The sequence below is a fragment of the Chenopodium quinoa genome, unplaced genomic scaffold (genome assembly GCF_001683475.1).
Source record: "Chenopodium quinoa cultivar QQ74 unplaced genomic scaffold, ASM168347v1, whole genome shotgun sequence".
Classification (NCBI taxonomy): domain Eukaryota; kingdom Viridiplantae; phylum Streptophyta; class Magnoliopsida; order Caryophyllales; family Amaranthaceae; genus Chenopodium; species Chenopodium quinoa.
The window spans coordinates 2319629-2339738 of record NW_018742484.1 but is presented as its reverse complement, the minus strand read 5'-3'; the positions used below and the strand labels follow the sequence as shown (position 1 = coordinate 2339738).

At 32.0% G+C, this 20110-nt stretch overlaps 1 protein-coding gene across 1 annotated transcript; it reads left to right on the top strand.

The window, feature by feature from the left end:
* The first annotated feature begins 648 nt into the window (after positions 1–648).
* On the top strand, positions 649–15928 carry LOC110719750. The gene is made up of 5 exons (XM_021898742.1): positions 649–1135; positions 1217–1365; positions 1453–2790; positions 15241–15441; positions 15677–15928. Exons 1-5 carry the CDS (start codon positions 649–651, stop codon positions 15926–15928), a joined length of 2427 nt encoding a protein of 808 aa, XP_021754434.1.
* The last annotated feature ends 4182 nt before the right edge of the window (positions 15929–20110 follow it).

The window sequence follows — 20110 nt, the reverse complement described above, 5'->3', positions numbered from 1 at the left end:
TCTCTAATTTGCATGATACCATGAGAATAGGCTTGATTGTGGGTTAGGGAAGCCATTGATACTTGAGAGAGGTCCTTGGTATTTGTTAGGGTTTGCTATTCCCCGTGTTAATTGGAATTGTATGTTAGGGGTAGATATATAATTGCATCGATCGTAATTGTGGTGATATTTGATCTTGGATGTTTTAGTTTATTGATTTATTATATTCGTTTGATTTATTCTAGTTTTCCATACATTAGCTTTTAGTTTATTCCACCATTGTTTGATTCTTGCTTGGTAATTACTTGAGTCTAGATAATTTAGGTGAACCTTAGTCTCTTGGGATTCGACCCTGACTTACCCTGCTACATAATTAGGAGGAATAGTTAGGTATTATTTTTGTTAGGTGCGCGACACGCCTATCAAATTTTGGCGCCGTTGCCGGGGACTAACGGTTTCTTCTGATTATTTGTGATTTGTTCTTGCTAAGCTTTATTCGTTGCTTCGGCTATTGTCTCTTGTGTTTTTGATACTCTGCTTTTAGTTCCTTGTTGCATGCAAACACGAGGTTCATGATCAGACGGTTTAATACCTTTTGATTCTGAAATCAAAGCAACTGTAAGGAGACGAGGAGGTAGAAGAAAAAGGAGGAATTAAAATAATAGAAACATGGTAGACCAAGGAACGAATTCTCTTTTGGAGTACGGTATCCCTGATACGACAACTGGACTCCTCTCTAGCATTGTCAGGCCACCTGTCACTGCTCAGCACTTCGAATTGAAACCACAGTTCATTCAATTCATCTCTAATGATTCATTTGCAGGCACACCACATGATTGCCCAGTAAGTCATATTGATAGTTTCTTGGAGAAATGTGATACTATGAAAATGAATGGTGTTACAAATGATGCTATTAGACTTCGCCTTTTCCCTTTTTCACTATGGGATAGGGCGAAAGAATGGTTGAGAGATGAAGGCACTGGCTCGTTTGATACATGGGACAAGCTAGTGAAAGCTTTCCTGGTCAAGTTCTTGGGACAGGAAAAGACTGAAAGGCTAAGAAACGAACTATATACCTTCAGGCAATCAGATGATGAGTCCCTGTATGAAGCATGGAGGAGATTTAAGCGCTTACAGAGACAATGCCCTCATCACGGTATCCCAGAGTGACTGTTGATTCAAACCTTCTATAATGGCCTAACCCATGAGTTCCGAATCTACATTGATGCTGCATCAGGGGGTTCTCTCTTGACAAAGAACCCAACTGAGGTAAAGGAGCTGATTGAGAAGATGGCGGCCAATGATAATTATCATCCAGGAGGTCGTCAGAACGTGAAAAAAGGAGGTAAGCTTGATGTAGATGCTTTGACTATGTTAGCCAGTTCTGTGTAGGCACTAACAAGCAGGTTTGATAAGCTCCAAGCTAAAACTTTAACTAGCCCCCAGGAGGTTTGTCAAATGTGTAATGTGCAGGGCCACATCGCACCTGATTGCCCGCAGAACATGAGTGAGATGTCTATTGAACAAGTCAATGCTTTATACTCCTCAAATCCCAAAAATCCCTATGACCCCTACTCCAATTCCTACAATGAAGGTTGGAAACACCATCCCAACTTCTCTTATAAGAACACCCAAGCACAACAGAATCCACCACCATCGCCTCGACCCAACAACTACAACTCACCACCTGGCTTCCAACAAAGACCACCTATGAACCAACAACCAACACAACTACTTCCCCAAAAATCTAGCCTTGAGTTGATGATGGAGAGCTTCATTACCACAACCAATAGTGCCATCCAACAGTTGCAAGCCCAGAGTAAGCTCATGGAAAACCAAATAAGTCAACTTTCACAACAGGTGAGTCATTTATTAACTCTTCATGATCAAGCGAAGGTTCAAAAAGAACAATGCAATGCTGTTTTCTTGAGAAGAGATGAACCATCTCCGAGGCAAATAGATGAGAAAGTGCACAGTGTGGAGTCAAAAAAGGATGAAAAGGGTAAAGATGCTCAAGGTCCCAAATATATTGCTCCACCGGCTTATGAGGAACCGATGCCTTTCCCGCAAAGGTTATCAAGGGTCGTGCTCGATAGACATTTTGGGAAATACTGCGAAGCTCTTCAAAAGGTACACGACTCTACTCCTTTTTCCGATCTTTTAATTCAAATGCCTCAATTTGCGAATTTTGTGAAGAATATCAAAGACCAACATGAGGATAAGGAATTAGTAAATAAGAAAGGCCCTACTCTCTTATATGATAACCTACTACCTAAGCTGCATGATCCTGATAGTTTCACTATTCCCTATACGATAAACGAAAAAATTTTCGACAAGGTTTTGTGCGATTTAGGTGCTAGTGTTAACTTAATGCCTTATTCACTGTATGAGAATTTAGGTTTGCAAGGACTTAAACCTTCCCCTATTTCTCTTCAAATGGCTAATAGGACCTCTAGACTCTCTAAGGGTGTGGTTGAAGATGTAATAGTTACGGTTGGTGAACTTGTTTTTCCTATTGATTTTGTCGTCATGGATATGCAAGAAGATCATCAGATCTCGATTATATTTGGTTGTCCATTTCTTGCCACAAGTCAAGCCCTAATAGATGTTCCTAAAGGACAAGTGACCATTAGAGCCCAGGATAAACAAGTCATGTTTAAGCTCTTTAATGAACATAATTCTATATTTGATGGTGGTACTTGCTTAAGAATCGATGCTACTAACCCTTTGGTTGATAAGTATGTATTCGACAGAAATTTCGTGAGAAACGAGGATAAAATCCTACCCAATGATGTGTTTGGCCACATGAAGGTAAGTTCGAATACAAGGCAGGTAAATTATAAAATGAAGGAGTCACTTGGAAGCAGATATTTTCATGGGAAACATCGCGGAGTTCCTTCTTCGTGTGGTGACCCAGGCTGAGTATTACTACGGTCAAGCTAAAGACCTTATAAACAAGCGCTAAATGGGAGGCAACCCATTCTCGATCTTTTACTTGATTCTTTTGCCTTTTTATTTTTATTTGTAGACGTTTCTATTTATGTTTTCATTTATTTATTTACTTTTAATTTTCTCTCTTAATGCAGGTAAAAAAAAAAACTAAAAAAAAAAACGAACTGCAGTCTACTTAATAGGCACGTTCGTAGACCAGATCGTCGCCTTTCAGTCTGAGTTCTATGATATTGGGGGCATGATGCGTCAGCATTTTCAGGGCGGTTCTAGCTCCTTCCCAAGGTATGATTCTCCCCCTCCCGATCAGTAGACCTGTTTCCCTCTCCCCTTGTCCACTTTCCACTGATTTATGCATATATTGAGGACAATGTATGGTTTAGCTTGGGGAGGGTTCATTTTTCACCATGTATATATTAGTATTTTTTTTTTTAATGTTTGGTCAGTCTTTCTTTCTTATTAGTGTCTTTGATATGCCATTACACGCTTATGCTTCTATGATAATGATCATACATGTGTGCTTTGTGAAAAGCTTTTCGAAAACCCATTTACCAATTTGCTTGGAATTGAGTAGGTTTGTGGCTAGGATGGTCTCCCCGCTCTACTTATGTGAATTGTTTGTGTACCCAGTGAGATTTTTGAGCCATCTTTGACTGATTTCACTCTAACTCAGTCTTATTCTTTCATGTGTGATTAGTTGTGCTTCATATAATTGAATTCTTGGTTTTGCTCTTTGACTATTTGAGACTTGAATGATGCATGTTGCGGAAAAGTGATTGAAATTTCCTTTGTAGAAAATAGAGCCTTAACATTTTAGGCCCACATAATTTTTATTTTTTTTACATTCACTCGTAGGTTGAGCCATTTTGAGCCGTGTTTTTCCCTTTTCTTGGTACCCTACGTTTAAAGCCATAAAGCCATTTTTCTAGGTTTCTTTTGAAGGAGTATTACACTTGTTTAAGCCCTATGAGTGTTTTCAAAATAAAAAAAAAAAAAAGAAAAAAAGAGAAAAAAGAGAAAAAAAAGGGAAAAGAAAGAAAGAAGGAAGGAAGAAGAGAAAAGAAGAAGTGGTTTTGAATTTTCATGTACCCATACCTCAAAGTAAAGAGGAGTTATAGAAGTCTTCCTAAATCCTAAATTGCTATAAATCCCTTCTTTTTGCAAGTTTATAATAGAAAAAAAGAGTGAAAAAAAAAGAAAAAGAGAAAAAAGAGGGCTATGCTTATATTGTATGAAGTTAGAGGAAATAAGGTTGGCTTGAACCCGATATTTGAATGTGTAGTGAGATTAGGATTTGTTATATTTTAAGCACCACATTCCCAAATAACGTCGTCCAACCCTTCATTTTCCAAGCCTACCTTTTTGGATTTCATGATTTTTGTAATTGCATCAATCTTTAAGAGTGGGGAAAGTCACATTGCAAGTCTAAAGAGGACAATTCATGTGAAGTTGACATGCATTTTATGCCTAGGTTGAGTGAGATCATACTTCACCCCATAAACACATGAGCGTTTATTGTTTTTATTTTTCACAACTAAAGTGAGAGCTATTCATGTTTGTGTGAGTTGGTATGGGGAGATGTGTGGTAAGATGTTTGTCGATTCCAAGTGTGAGAGGTTTATGGTGGTTTTATACACATTAACTCTAATTTTTGCTTTCCTTTTGATTTAAAATGATGACACATTATGATGATTTGAGAAGTTATCTTATTCCTCCTTTGTGATTGGTGGTCAGTTTATTTGACAAATGAGCAAACAAATGGTTGCTCATTTTACAAATGAGCAATGAGCTATTTGCTCATTTGACAAATGAGTAAAGAAATATTTACTCATTTGTCAAGTGAGGAAATAATTGATTGCTCATTTCACAAATGAGCAAAGAAATTCTTGTTGATTTCATGAATGATTAAAGAAATGTTTGCTCATTTGACAAATGAGCAACTAACTATTTGCTCATTTGACAAATGAGCAACTAACTATTTGCTCATTTGACAAATGAACAACTATGTTTTTGCTCATTTTTTAAATTAACAATTAAGTATTTGCTCATTTGACAAATGAGCAATTAACTATTTGATTATTTGACAAATGAGAAAACTAATGGTTGCTCATTTCACAAATGAGCAAAGAAATACTTGTTGATTAAAGAAATGTTTGCTCATTTGACAAATGAGCAACTAACTATTTGCTCATTTGACAAATGAGAAACTAACTATTTGCTCATTTGACTAATGAGAAACTAACTATTTGCTCATTTGACTAATGAGAAACTAATTTTTTGCTCATTTGTTAAATTAGCAACTGAGTATTTGCTCATTTGACAAATGAACAACTAACTATTTGCTCATTTTCTAAATGATTAAAAATTGATTGCTCATTTCCCAAATGATCAAACATTGATTGCTTATTTCCCAAATAATCAAAGAAATGTTTGCTTATTTTACAAATGAGTAACTAATTATTTGCTTATTTGACAAATGAGCAAACTAATGGTTGCTCATTTCACAAATGAGCAAAGAAATGCTTGTTGATTTAATGAATTATTAAAGAAATGTTTGCTCATTTGACAAATGAGCAACTAATCATTTGCTCATTTGACAAATGAGCAACTAACTATTTGCTCATTTGTGAGTGTGTTTGAATGTTTCAAATACGTTAGCTTACTAGCTCAAGGGTAGAGAATTGTGCAAATGCACAAAAGATATGGGTTCGAATCCCACGTAGGTTCATTTATGTAATGTGGAGACACAAGTTTGTATGAGAGTTTAATTGTAACAAAGTTTATATAGTTATAAATCATTTCAAACCATTTTTTTGCTCATATAATTTAGTACGAATTTGATTTTTTTTTTTTAATTAATTTTGTTTATAGAGATAACCTATGTAGGAATTGAACCTACATCCCCTATGTGTTTGCATAGTTCTCTACCATTTGAGCTAATAGGTTTATCATATGTTTTAAATCATTTTCTATGTTATAAATTTTTAATCAGCTTATTTGATAAATCAACAAAGAATTGTTTCCTTATTTGATAAAATGAACAAAGAATTGTTGCTCATTTGATAAATGAGCAAAGATTTGTTTCTTGTCTGATAAATGAGCAAAAAATTATGTGCTCATTTGATAAATGAGCAAAGAATTGTTTGCTCATTTTGTATATGGACAATGAATTTTTGCTCATTTGACAAAATGAACAAAGAATTGTTGCTCATTTATCAAATGAGCAAAGAATTGTTTGCTCATTTGATAAATAAACAAAGAATTGTTTGCTCATTTGATAAATGAAAAAAAAAAAATCATTTGCTCGTTTGATAAATGAACAAAGAATTGTTTGCTCATTGTGACAAAATGAACAAAAAATTGTTTCTTATTTGATAAATGAATAAAGAATTGTTTGCTTATTTGATAAATTACCTCGACAGTAATGAATATTGAACATGATGCTAGCAGGGGGAGTGGGGCAACATCACCTAATAGTCTAATAGTTCACCAAGGTTAAACACTGACAGAAGAGCAAGAACACTTTTCATCCTAATTTCCACAATAAACTTGAAGAGTTCCAGCTCTGACAATAACGATCTCCAAACAGAAAATTATGAGAAAAAGGAAGTATTGCTCCTTTTTTCTTTCTTTATCTTATTACCTGACAATAATCTTTTGATTGGAGATTGATAGAGTTTGCTATTCTGGCAGATAAAAGAGGAGAGCACAATGAACAATTTTACCAACAGAAGTATTTTTATATAATCTGTTATTTTATAAACCACATTATATACCCTTTAGAAGTTAATTTCCTTCAGCTACATACTTTGTTTCTCACTTCGATTAGCTGAAAAAAAGCCAGCATTTCGTTTATGGTTATTTTTTCTACTCAATCTCAATTTTGGCATACCCCTTCACCATCTTACCCTCTAAAAATAGGATTGGACTGACAACCCACCAATGGAACTTGGAACTTTTTCTTACACCCAATCAACTTTTTTAGCATAGACACACACACACATGAAACATAATCATCAACGATTTTCAAGAAAATGTGTATCATATATAATGCAATGCTAATTTATAAGGCATATTTTAATGAGTTCAAGGTAAAGGAGTATCATAATTCATATACTTGACGAAATAATTCCCAAGCATAACATATATAGTAGATGGTCTCTGTTATTCCCAATACACGCCAAGTTGACTTCAAAAGCTCAAGTATCTCTTCCACTTCCTGTATTACAGATGGGTTATTGTTAACAAAAATGCATTTAAAAAGATATGCATTATACCAGACAATTCAAAAGATCAAAATAAAGAGAAATATTTGGTAAACTAAAAGGTAATCAAGTGACATGCTTGAAAGGCTAGGGAGGCCTACTGTCTACATGTATAAGAAATAAATTAAATAAACTATCTCAATAAAATATGATACACAGCAAATCAAGGATTGAGCACAACATAAATTCAAATGAGATTAATTTATAAAGCTGACAAGTTGAAAGCCATAATCTTGATACTTCTTAGTCTATTATCATGAAATAATTAGTAAAAGAATATCAAATAATCACAACAAAATTATTCAATAAAATCGCACATAAATCGTACAAAATAAATGGTAAAATGACGTAAAAAAAATCAAACAATAATAATCAAGAGTAGCGCTGAAATTACGTAATATCGCTGAAATTCGAACACTAAAATCACTGAAATTCGAACATTAAAATCGTTGAAATTTGAACCTTAAATCCGCTGAAAATTCCAGCCCTCAAATCACTGAAGTTTGAACCCTAAAATCGCCGAAAAATATTGAAAATCAAATCAGAAAAATCAAAAATCACTACTAGAAATAGGCCGATTTTCGACGGACACATAATTCCGTCAGAAGTTCCGACGGATTTTTTTTTCGTCGGAAATTTCCGACGGAATTAAAATCCGTTGGAATATAAGGGTTTATGACCGAATATTTCGTCAGAAAATTACATTTCCGGTGGAATTAAAATCCGTCGGAATATTAACATTTCCAACGAGATATTAACATTTCCGATGGAATATTCCGTCGGAAATAAGTAATATAAAAAGAGAAACCCTAAGCTCTCATTTCTGTTTCTCGCCTCCCTTCTCTTTCTCTCTCCTCTCCTCTCCTCTTTCCTCTTCTCCTCTTCCTTCTGTGCGCCTCTCCTTTCCCTCATTTCTCTTTCTCCTCTTCTGTGCGCCTCTCCTTTCCCTCATTTCTCTTTCTCCTCTTCTGTGCGCTTCTCCTTCACCTCTTCTTTCCTCATTTCTCCTCTCCTCTCTCCTCTTCTCTTTCTCTCTCTTCTCTTTCCTCTTTTCTTTCTTTGGCTTCAACCAACAACAACAACCGTCTAAGACAACCACCGTTAACCAACATCAACAACAACAACGGCGTAACAACAACCACCGTCAACAACAACGGCGTAACACTCTTAAGGTTTTTTTTTAGATCTAGTTTTACTTTATGTTAGATTTAGATCTACTTAGTTTTTTTATGTATTTGTAACGTTAATTGTATTTCCTTTAATTATTAATGTATAATTATCGTTTTTTTAAAAAAAAAAATTATGAAATTCTAATTAAATTTTGATTTGATTGATTTTTTTTATGGTTTTGATTGGTTTGTATTGTATTTTTCGATTTTTTTTGTTTAATTTTTGTATTGTATTTTTTGATTTTTTTGGTTTAATTTTTGTATTGTATTTATCGGTTTTTGGTTTAATTTTTGTATTATTGTTCGATTTTTTTTTACACTGTTTTTGTGGTTTTTTTTTTCGATTTTTTTTTGGGGTGGCCAGTTGTCATGGTGGGGCTGGCGGGGAGTGGGGATATTAGGTGGTGGGGTGGTGACGGTGTGGAGTGGTGGGGGAAATTGGAGATGTGGTGTTCGGGGAAGGGAGAGGGTCTGGTGGTGAGTGGTGGTGGTTAAGGGGGCTTTTTTTAAAAAATTTTCTAGGTGGGGAAGTGGTGGCTGGATAAGGTGGGGTAGGGTGGTTGGGGTGGTGGTGGTTTTTTTTTAATTTTTTTTATTGCTATTTCCGACGGAATTCAGGGTGTTTCCGACGGAATTTTTCCGTCGGAAATGACCTGTTTTCTAGTAGTGAATCGACTTGAACTCATTCGAAATCAAAATCACAAAAACATGTTTCAAAATCGATCAAATTCAAAATTAAACTGAAATTTACATACCTTAACAGATTATCGCGAAAAATTGATGAGCAAAAGCAAAGAAATTGAAGAGCGAGGAAATGGAAGAGCATAGAAAATCAGAGAACTTGGAGGAAAAGAGAGAAAATCTAAAGAGGAGAGAGAAAATCTCAGATGTTGGATTTGATCTAACTAGCGGCTGAGATTTGTCCTCACATAAGGTGTGAGTTCTTACATAAAGGGTGGTTCTCACCGGATCCCGACCCTAGGGTAAATATATTTAGGTGTTTTAAACGGAAATCACTCCCAAGTCCTTTTTTTTTTTTTTTTTTATGGAATAAGGAGGGATGATTTCATTAAATAATAATAGTCATTCGGCACTTACAATAATCTCTTTAGAGATCTAAATTCTCAATACAAGTATTTAACACCTGTAAACTAATGGCATCGCTTCTGAACTTCTTCTGAATAATTTTAGATGTCTTTGCATCGTTCTTGACGGAGCTCCATTGATGTATAGTCGCGAAAGTGATGAAACTTGATTGGACATCAAGATCGACAAATTTGCAAGACAAATCTTCTAAATCTGCATCCCTAAACCAACATACCCGCAATTCCACAAATTTGCAAGACGAATCTTCCAAATTTGTATCAATGCACACACGAAAAAAAACAAACAATCAATACTAAAAATCCCACCATTAGAGAACCGACTAAACCCTACATGGAGGGACTTACTATAATCACCATACTGTTGGTGATCTTTATCAGCTAAAAACATTAAATTGAAGAAGAATTTGGGGCTCACCATCGATAAAATCGATGGCAGCCCCTAATAAGTTCTACTATGGTGGCTAGGTTTGAATAGAGAGAAAAGAGAGAACAGAGAATTTTTTAGGGTTTCTATTGTAATCACTCCTAAGTCCAAATCCAACAACATTATATGCAATTTATAAATTTGTAGAGTTTCAAGTTATAATTAGTATATAAATAGTGTAATGTACAATTCAAAACGTGACAATAATATAGAAAGAGTACTAGGTTAGTCTCGTGCGATACACGATTTTAACAATAATTTTTTTTGGCTTATTTATTTGTAATGCGTAGTATAAACAATTTGAGCAAAATATAATAAATTGATGAATTAATAAAGAGTGAAAACCCCAAATTCATATAATGTATATAAAACATATAGAGTAGGAGAAAAGAAAATGTTTATAGGCAAATAAAATAGTCCAACCATCCATATTTTTACTCCATAGGAAATTGTGTGTTAGTCCGATCAATTTAAATATAAAATCTTTTAGGAAAATGTTGTGTAGTTAATTTACCATGCTCAAACCTTCATTTTCTTGGAAAAAAAAAATGGTGTCACTAATAGTTTTGCCGGAAAATTTTTTTATGAGAGGTTGACATGTGGATAATAATGATGTCAGCGGTAATTAATTTAGTTATAGTTATAAATATACTAGAAGTTCGTAACTACAAAAGTGATGCATCTTAAAAAATGGAGAAAATACAACAAATAAATGATAAAGATAAATGAATATAGAGAGAGAATAGAGGCAAAGACAAAATCTGAAACTAGATTGAGTTGAGACGTTGGACCGAGTACGACAATTTGCCTCCATATTAATTAAGAACATTTTATTTATCCAATTGGGAGAATAAAAAAGGCAAGAGTCTTGTTATTATTCGATGTTGAATTGAATTAAAGTGAATGATGACGACTTAGCTTGTATATATACTAACTAATTTTATTGTATCTAATGGGAGAGTAATAGTTGAATTATCTTCATTAATTTAGTAAGTTGAATAAAATCTTCATTGTTTAATTTTAAAAATACTGACAAATTCACGATCATTCTCCTTGTTAAAACTCTCCTACTATGTTTCGCTTAGGTTTTTTATTTTTGAACTAAAATTGTTATTGTCAATACTCAATTTGGAAATTGATTTAAACTTAACGAAATTGTTCTTCAATTCTTTTAAATTTAATATCTTAATATCACTGCATGTTTTTGGATTTCGATATATTTCCAACTAGTATATGAAGCACAAGATCAACAACTATAGCAACTTCCATTCTCCAGTTGATTAATGCAAATATTTTACTATTTGAGCTTTTGAGATTTAGGAGTGCAAATAGATCTGTCAATATTGGAATATAGTCAATATACACAACCTCTAATACAATCATACTGAGTTTTTAATTAAATCCAAACAAATGAATTAGATGGAAATCATAATTGCAACTACAACAAATTAGCGTACCGTCTTCCTAAATAGGTTGTATATCGCACATGTTATCTGTGAAAGACATGGTACAATGGAATATATATATACACTCAATGATCATAGTTTTGATGAAAGATTTCTTTATATAATTCAATTGTTATGTATTTGCATGATACATCCATACTTCATGTATAGATGTAGTATGCCATTTTATTGATACATTTTAGTAAAAAGGAAAATTTGCATTTCAACCAATTTTGCAAATATATACTTCTTTTGTTCTTTTTGTAATCGCAACATTTGAAATTTTATACAATTCACTTCTTTAATTGTATTTTGTGATTTATATGCTAGGATAAATTATAATTTTGTTGGATTTGGTTAGATTCATCTCGATTTATAAGATTTCAAGGTATCCACTTTCTATGGATTTACATAAAGATAGTTATTGTCCTTAGAGATGTTCATTTTATAAGATGACATTGCAAGCATGAAACTCTAAACATTAATTGCAATGTGATAATAACAAATGAAGTATTAGACATGAAATAAAGAGAACAACACAATGGTTGTTGTAAATAAGAAATATTAGAAAAAGAATTAATTAAGTCTATATGAATAAATCTCCGAAATAAATTTAGAATTTTCCTTCAAAGTTAACAACTAAAATAAAAAAACTAAGCAAATTTCTTTGTGCTGAAATGGGCTTTGGCCAAAATAAGATAGGCCAAATCTTAAATCTGTCCAACGATCCAAAAGGCAAAGCCCAGCCCTTAATTTCGGTTGTGGCTAGTCCATCGTCATTTATAGGCTAACAAACATAAACTGGACAATTAGTCTTAGCTGCATACTAATGCAGCTATTCTAGCTGCAACAAGGCACGACCCAAAACGCGCAACTCATACCTCATCTAATTAAAAGCGGCCAAGACTAAAACATACCTCCCTCAACCCAACTTATCTACTTCAAACCGCTATATTTTCGAAAAAAAAAAAACAATCGTCATATTTTCTAAAAAAACCGTCATCTCATCAATTAAATTCTCAACTTCTCCCAAAAATTCTATCAAACACTCTTTACATTCTCTTTCCCTTCTCTAATTTTCTCTCTCAAAAAAATTAAAACCTTCATGGACATACGAGACGAACTCAATCTTCAACCAAAATCTCCCAAAAAAGGGTAAGTTTATATGAAAATTAACTTAGTTCATTTTGAATTTAATGATACTCAATTATATTTTAGCGATTTGTATTAAATTTTCTGAAATTTTAATTTTTCAAAAATTTACTAGCTTGAACCTGACTTAAATTTTTGAAAAATTTAAGTTAAATCTTAGTGAGATTATGTGAATATTGTTTACATTTGTTAGAATTTACATGTTCTAAGTTAATATGTGTTATTATTTTCAAAAATTGTAAAGTACTTTTTTCTTTTCTTTCTTTTTTTTTTTTTTTTTTTTTTTTGTGTATAAAATCAAAACTAGATTCAAGTAGTTTAGATGAAGACAAATGCATAAGTATTGAAATTCATTGTTTTAAGTGAACATTGTTATATTGTTGATTATATGAAGTTGAACTTTTGATCAAAAACCCTAAATTTATTGAACAACACTCTTTCTCAATGTTCAAAAAAAGCAAGAAAATTGTTAAAAGTCCAATTGTAGATGAAAAAATCTTGAAGGATTTAGCCAAAGAAGTTGAAAATGATAATGAAAGAAGTCCAAATAACAAGTATGTTTGTTCTGTTTGAGAAAAATATTCATATTCATTTTACGTATGTTCATTTTTATTATTCATGTATTCATTTTATACAATAGAAATATGCTTATTGTGTATCACAATTTGTAAACAGAGATGAAGAGCAATGTACAAATCCTTCTGAACATACAAAAGAAATAATTTCTAAACAACACACTGAACAATGTGTTTACAAGACTAATCAAATTTCTAAGACGGCTACTATAGAACTTTCTGAACACCTCACTGAAGAAGATTATGCAATTTCATCAATTTTTGTTCAAATTCATTTTTGTTCTCTTCATGTTCGTTTTTACATAGACTTTTTTTTCACTTTTATGATATAGATTGTAATAATTGTGTATTGTAATTTATATACAAAGAAGTTTCTGAAAAAGAACGTACAGAACAAGGTGTTGAACAACCTACTATAGAACAAAGCAAACAAGCGTATGCAATTTAATCAACTTTTGTTAAAATTCAATTTTGTTTTCTTGATGTTCATTTTTTGATAGATGTTGTTCACTTTCAAAATAGAATGTAACCATTATGTATTGCATTACTTAAACTTGTGGAATTTGATAAATTCATAATTTTTCTTTTGTTGTGCATATTTTAATTGTTTATGTTCACTATTATGCAATAGGAAAGCAATAGTTTATAAACTAACTAGTATTTAATTGGACACAACAATGAAACAATACCAAATGCTTCTGAACATGGCCCAGAACCATCTGAACACAAGCATACTATCTCTGAACAAGATGATAACCAAGTTAGTGTCGAACCTGAAAATTCTTCTACATGACCTAGAGAAGACCAAACAGGGTCTGGAGAAGAACAAACAGGGTAAATACAATATTATTTGGCAATGTTCATATTAATATAAAGTTTATTCATTGTATTTGTTTTTATGTTCATTCTTATTGTCACAAAAATATTCCTCAAAAACAACTTGAACAACTTGTTCTTGCTTCTGAACAAGAATCTCTTGCAATTGCTACTGCTAAGTAAGAAAATCTTCATTTCTAGTTTTTATTTTGTTCTTTGTTTATTTTTTCTAAAAGTTCATTAATTGATTCTTTATATTCATTGTTTTAGTGAATTTGTTCATTTCTTTTGTAGACCTCAGATGAGAAGAAAACATGTTGCTGTCAAATAGAAATTAAGAGGAAGTGAAAACAAGGAAAACGAAGGAATAATTGAAGATGAAGGTTCTAAGAAATTTTTTGGTAATAAAAAGAAAGAGAAGGAGTTGAAAGAGAAGGAGTTAAAGGAGAAGGAGTTGAAGAGAGGAAAAGATAAAGGACAAAGTTCAAAAAAAGCAAACGAAAATCCAAAGAAGTAATATGGATCCCAACAGGAGAAAAAATTGTGAAAGAAGTTGAAGAAATAGCTGAATCTGATGATGAGGAAGAGGAAGAAAGTCTTTTAACAAGGTTAAAATATGTTCAGTTTATTGAAGTTCATTATACATTACATGATGTTCATTATTCCTGTAAGCATGTTCATTATTCTTATAGCTGTACTGATTGTTTTATATTGAATATGAAGGTGGAGAAAAGCTTACAACATCACTCTTGGAAGCCCAAAAACACACTTGATTTTGGGAAAGCATGCACCAGAAGAAAAGAAATAAGAGAAGGATAAAAAGAAGAAGAAGAAAAAGGCTGCAAAAACAGTTCCTATTGAACAGAACACAGATGAAGCAAATGAAATGTTTGTCATTGATTTCATTGTGCTAGCTGTGAACTGTTTGATGAAATGCAGCCAAAGCATCACCTGTCATTACAAGTTCCTATATTCATTTCGAGATTGTCATGAAATCAAGGATATAATTGGTGTAAGTATGTACTTGACAGCTTGATGGATATAAACTCTAATTGGAAAAGCAACAAGAAAGGGTTCTATAAGGGTCCACTACCTATCTTAATGGTATGGCTATTGTTCATTTATGTATTATGTTTGTTCATAAATTTATTACTGTTATTCATAATCGTATAATTGTTAATGATTTATTTACGTAATTTGTTCATAAATTTATTTTTGTTGTTCAAAATGGTATGCTTTTTGTTCATATATATAAATATGTAGTTTGTTCATAAATTTATTACTTTAGGTCATTTAAATTATTCATATTATTTGGTTGATTATTAATATTTTTATACGAATTATTCTTATGTTTGTTCAGTTGACTTATTTTGATCGATTGCAAAGAAAAAGTATTGTAACAACAAGGACTCCGCCACTGAATTCTGTTTGGAATAAGGAGATGGTTCATGAGAGAATGAAGTTGGAGAGGAAGAATTATGGATTAGGAACCATGTTACCAAGGATCCAAATCCAAAGAGCTGCAGAAGAGCAAGAAAATGTGCCAGAGAAAACAGAAAAGGTTTGATTTTAAAAAAAAATTCAATGTTTGTTCTTATGTTTCATAATGTTTTTTCATAATATTAATATTATATATTCATAATGTTTGTTCTTATGATTCAAAGTAATAATTTTTATATTCAATATCTGTTACATATTCATATAAAAACGAATTATGATCATTTTTTTTACTATAGATGTTCATAACAGGATACTGAATGTTCATATATTCTCTATATTCTATGTTCATTTTGTAGGAGCATTTCATGGAGGAATTTATTGATTTGGCTAAAGCTCTAAGTGGGTATTTGTCAAAGATGGTAGAAAAACTCAATCATGCTAAAGAACTCTTCCCAAACAATCTTCTTTCCAAAACAATGGAAGAGTTCATTGAGAAGAAGTTAAAGGAACCTTCAATCTTGAGTCAAGATGAAGAAGTGTTTGGGACTAAGTTTTTTTTAGGTGCATTGGATGAGGTTGAGAGAGAATATTCGAAGAGAATATCTTAAAAGACAACAGCAAAAAAGAGAGCATCAGCTAAGGGAAAAGGGAAATCTAGGGATTCATTCGACCCGAGTAATCCTTGGGACTTGAGGGTCCATTCAACTCCAACCCCTAGCCCCCAAGAAGTTGTTATTGGAGGAAGAAGTGGAGTAAAGTGAACTTGGATCTTGGGCTAGGACCCTCAAGTGTTGAGAGAGAATAATTTCCAGTATTTAATCCGTCAATATTTGAGAGTATGTTGAACAACCCAGATACGACTATGGCAAATATTTTCAACCAGCCACTGTCGGGAAACTTCCCATTTCATGAAGGGTAAAGTAATTATGAACTGGACATTAGTTTTTATTTAGAAACCCAATGTAATAGAATATCTAATGGGTGAAGTGCTAGGATGAAGTATAAGGCTGAAATTTCACCCGTGTGAAATATTAGGATGAAGTATGTTGGAATTTTTTGGACAAAATGTAATTTAAATGAACAAGTATTAGGATGAAGTACTTTTGTATTGTAAATATTTTGGGAAAAGTAATGTGATTCTGATGAACTAGTATTATAATATAAATTTTTTACATATAAGTATTATATAAAAGTTATGGTTAAGTTTGATATACTTGTTCATTTTATTTCTATTTATGTTCATTTTTATCTACATTATATATCGTTCACAGATGTAAAGAAGCAGCACCAAGTGAGAAATAACAAAAAAATCCAGAAATAGTAGCACAAGGGTAAAAGAAAAAAATAGAAATTTAACATATTGATTTGTTCTTTAAAGTTGCATGATGTTCAATTTAATATATTATTTGTTCATTTAAATTTAATTAGGGAGACAAATGAAAAAGATACTGAGCCAAAAATACAAATTGAGCCAAAATAGAGTGCGACCAAAAAACAAGAGAGGTAAAATTATTGTTCATTTAGTAAAAGATGATGTTCATTATTTTATGTAGGATGTTCAATTTTTTAATAATTATGTTCATTAAAATATACTTTATTGTTCATATATCACAGATGTGATGAAGCAGCACCAAGTGAGAAACAAAAAATCCAGAAAATTCAGATGGGTAATTTTTTAATAAGAAAATAAAATTAATGTTCATTATCATAACCTATGTTGTTCATATATATACTTTTATTGTTCATAAATCCTTAACAATAATTTAATGTTTGTTCAATTAGACCAAAGGATATTGAGGCAAACAAAAGACCAAGAAGGAAAATTATAAAATTGTCTCCTTGTCTCAAATCCCCTTTCATGATTAAATACAAAGATTTGTTTAAGGACGTTAATGCAATGAATGCAACTATTTCTGATTATGCATTAAGTGATTGTCCGGAAAAGTAAGTTTTATCTTTAAACTGTATTCTTCATAAGTTAATTTACATTGTTCATAAATTAATTTACATTCTTCATAAATTAATTAACATTGTTCATTTTTTTAGTAACAGTTTTTTTGGTTTTATTTATTTGTTTATTTATTTTGGTAGTGAGGTGTTGTACCATGATGGAGAAAATAGTGTAAACATAGGTGAAATGAAGACACTTGGAACAAATGGAGAAGTCGACAATGTCGTTATTGATGCTTAATTAGGCTCATATTATGAACATCAAGGGTAAAAAACACACTCTTTACTTCTCCATAATGCCAAATGTAAGAACATAAACTTCATATTATTAGAGTTTTTATCATAATGTTTAGAATGTTCAGTATTATTCAATAAAATGTTCATTATTCTTATATTACATGTTCATTATTTTACATTACATGTTCATTATTATTATTATATCGCATGTTCATTATTCTTAAATAGTATGTTCATTATTCTTATATTGTAAAATGTAGCTGATAGTATGCCCATACAAAGGTGCAAGTGTAAACACTACCAAAGAAATAAGATTTGAAAAGTTTGCACAAAGATTGCACTATGAAATGAGAAACTGTGGCATTCAAAGGACAAAATACTTAATGCAATTCTTATTTCCAGTGGTTGCATCTAAGCACTACTATTTGATGTGCATAAACATGTACAATGGCACAATTGACTTAATTAATAACAGAAAGCTGCCAATGCATATGAAAGCAAGTCACAAATATGAAGATAATCCCGAAAAATTGGTAAATTACTAAATTTTCTTAGTTCGATTATTTTTTGTTCTATGTTCAGTAAATTCAGTAGTGGAGTTCAGATATTAATCAATTTCATATTTCAGCTTGAAGCTTTTTGGATATTTTCTACGAACTAAAGGTTACAAAGAAGATGATATCAATAAAGTAAATAATTTTAAAACCGATTTGATTAAGATGAAATGAAGAAGCAATTGGGATCATAAGAATTATGGTGTTTACGTGATGAAACATATGGAGACATACACCACATAATCTTTGGTAGAGTGGGTTTGTAACTTGGTAGCTAATTGTTGAAGCTTAAGAGTTTTGAGGATGATGAATAAAAGCAAACTTCAACTAATGTGATTTCTCTAAGTGTTTGATTAGAACAAGTGAAGTTGACTTTGGAAGTGGAAGACTAACCTATTTATGAAGACTCAAGATCTAAAGGAAAGTTAAAGAAAGTAGAAGAAGAGTTCCTCACTGGAACTAGTTGTGATCCCTAACAAGAACACGAAGAGAAGTTCCCTAATAGGAGGTTGACAGCAAGCTGAGAAGATAAGCTTAGACTGCGTTGTAGACAACAAGTTCCACAAAAACTTAGACTGCGAGTTCTAGCACGGAGCTAGAAAGGTGAAGACAGCAGGAACTTAGTTCTGGTCTGCGTGAAGCCTAAGTATCCTTACAATACATCAATTGATGAGACAATCTGGCTATAGAATAAAAGTCTTTTTGTTAAGTTTATATTACTAAGGATTGTTGTAAATATGTTAGATAAGATTATGCATGGAATTTATTAGAAGTGTGGCAAAGCTTGGCAAGCTATTAAATATGGAAAGTTTGCAAAAGATAAGTTTTAATTTTATGAAAAGATTTTTGAGAGATTTTATCTTCTAAAATTCGGTTTTACAAAATATTATTCTTTTCTAAAATTATATCTTTGTTAAGTTTTCTATAAGATTTTCTTCTAACCGATTTACTTAAGTGTTGTGATTATGAAAACGACAGTTTATTAATTTCTATCTTTTGAAAACCCTACTTTACATACGAGTACAACTTGTACTACCTCCATTACATATTAGTTGCAGCTTTAGGGTATTATTTGTAAGACATAAAATATTCCAAAGTTGCAACTAATATGTAACAGAGTTAGTATATAAAGTAGAATTCATAATTTGCACAACTTGTGAGTTTATGCGTGAAAAATCTGAAGAGTGCGAAAAGTGTAAGTTTGCCAAGTCTAAACTTTGTCATATTAGTTTCGGATTTCATATGTAGCTTTCGAATCACATATTATAGTGAAGAGTTTGTATTGTTTTGGTATTGGGGTGAGTGTTTAGCATATTGCATACAGATTGTAGGCTTCAAGGTTGAAGATGAGTGTATGGGTACTCCGGGAGTGCTAAGTGAATCTAAGTCAGGGACTTAGGTTGGGTAGAATAGGGTTCTACTGTGTAGCAATTTTAGTCTGAAACTTGTGAGTAAAGGTCTGTGTTTAATAGGTTGTAACTAGGTGTGTTGCCCTATTATAATGGATTGGATTTGTATGAAATCCCTTGTAGGATTGAGGTTTTACTTCCAGTTGGGCCCTGGAAGGTTTCCTCGTAAAATCCTGTGTGCATTGCAAGTTCCTTTATTATTCTGTTTTAATTCTGCAAAACTAGTTACTAGGAACTCACTTACAATTCATCCCCCCCTTGTAGAGTTGTTCTCAACTAACACTAATGATGTAAGGTTTTAAACAATCTTATTCATAATTATAAGTATGTTCATTTGTTTTCTATACATATTCAAAAATTTTAATCTTATGTTCATTTTTATGAAATCATATTGATCAAATCCGAAAGCCCGGGGTGAAATATTGTGCAGAAATAATTCTAAGTACTACAAACAGAAAAGGATATAAAGTGAAGATGGCTGTAAGAAGAAGGATTGAAGAAAATTAATGATTAGAATTAATTACATTGTACGAAACTGTGGTTTTATTTAAGTATGTTTGAATCTAAGTAAGAATTGATGTTCAAATATCAATATTTGTAAGGATTGTTTGTGTGTGTGTTTATTTATACAATATTATTT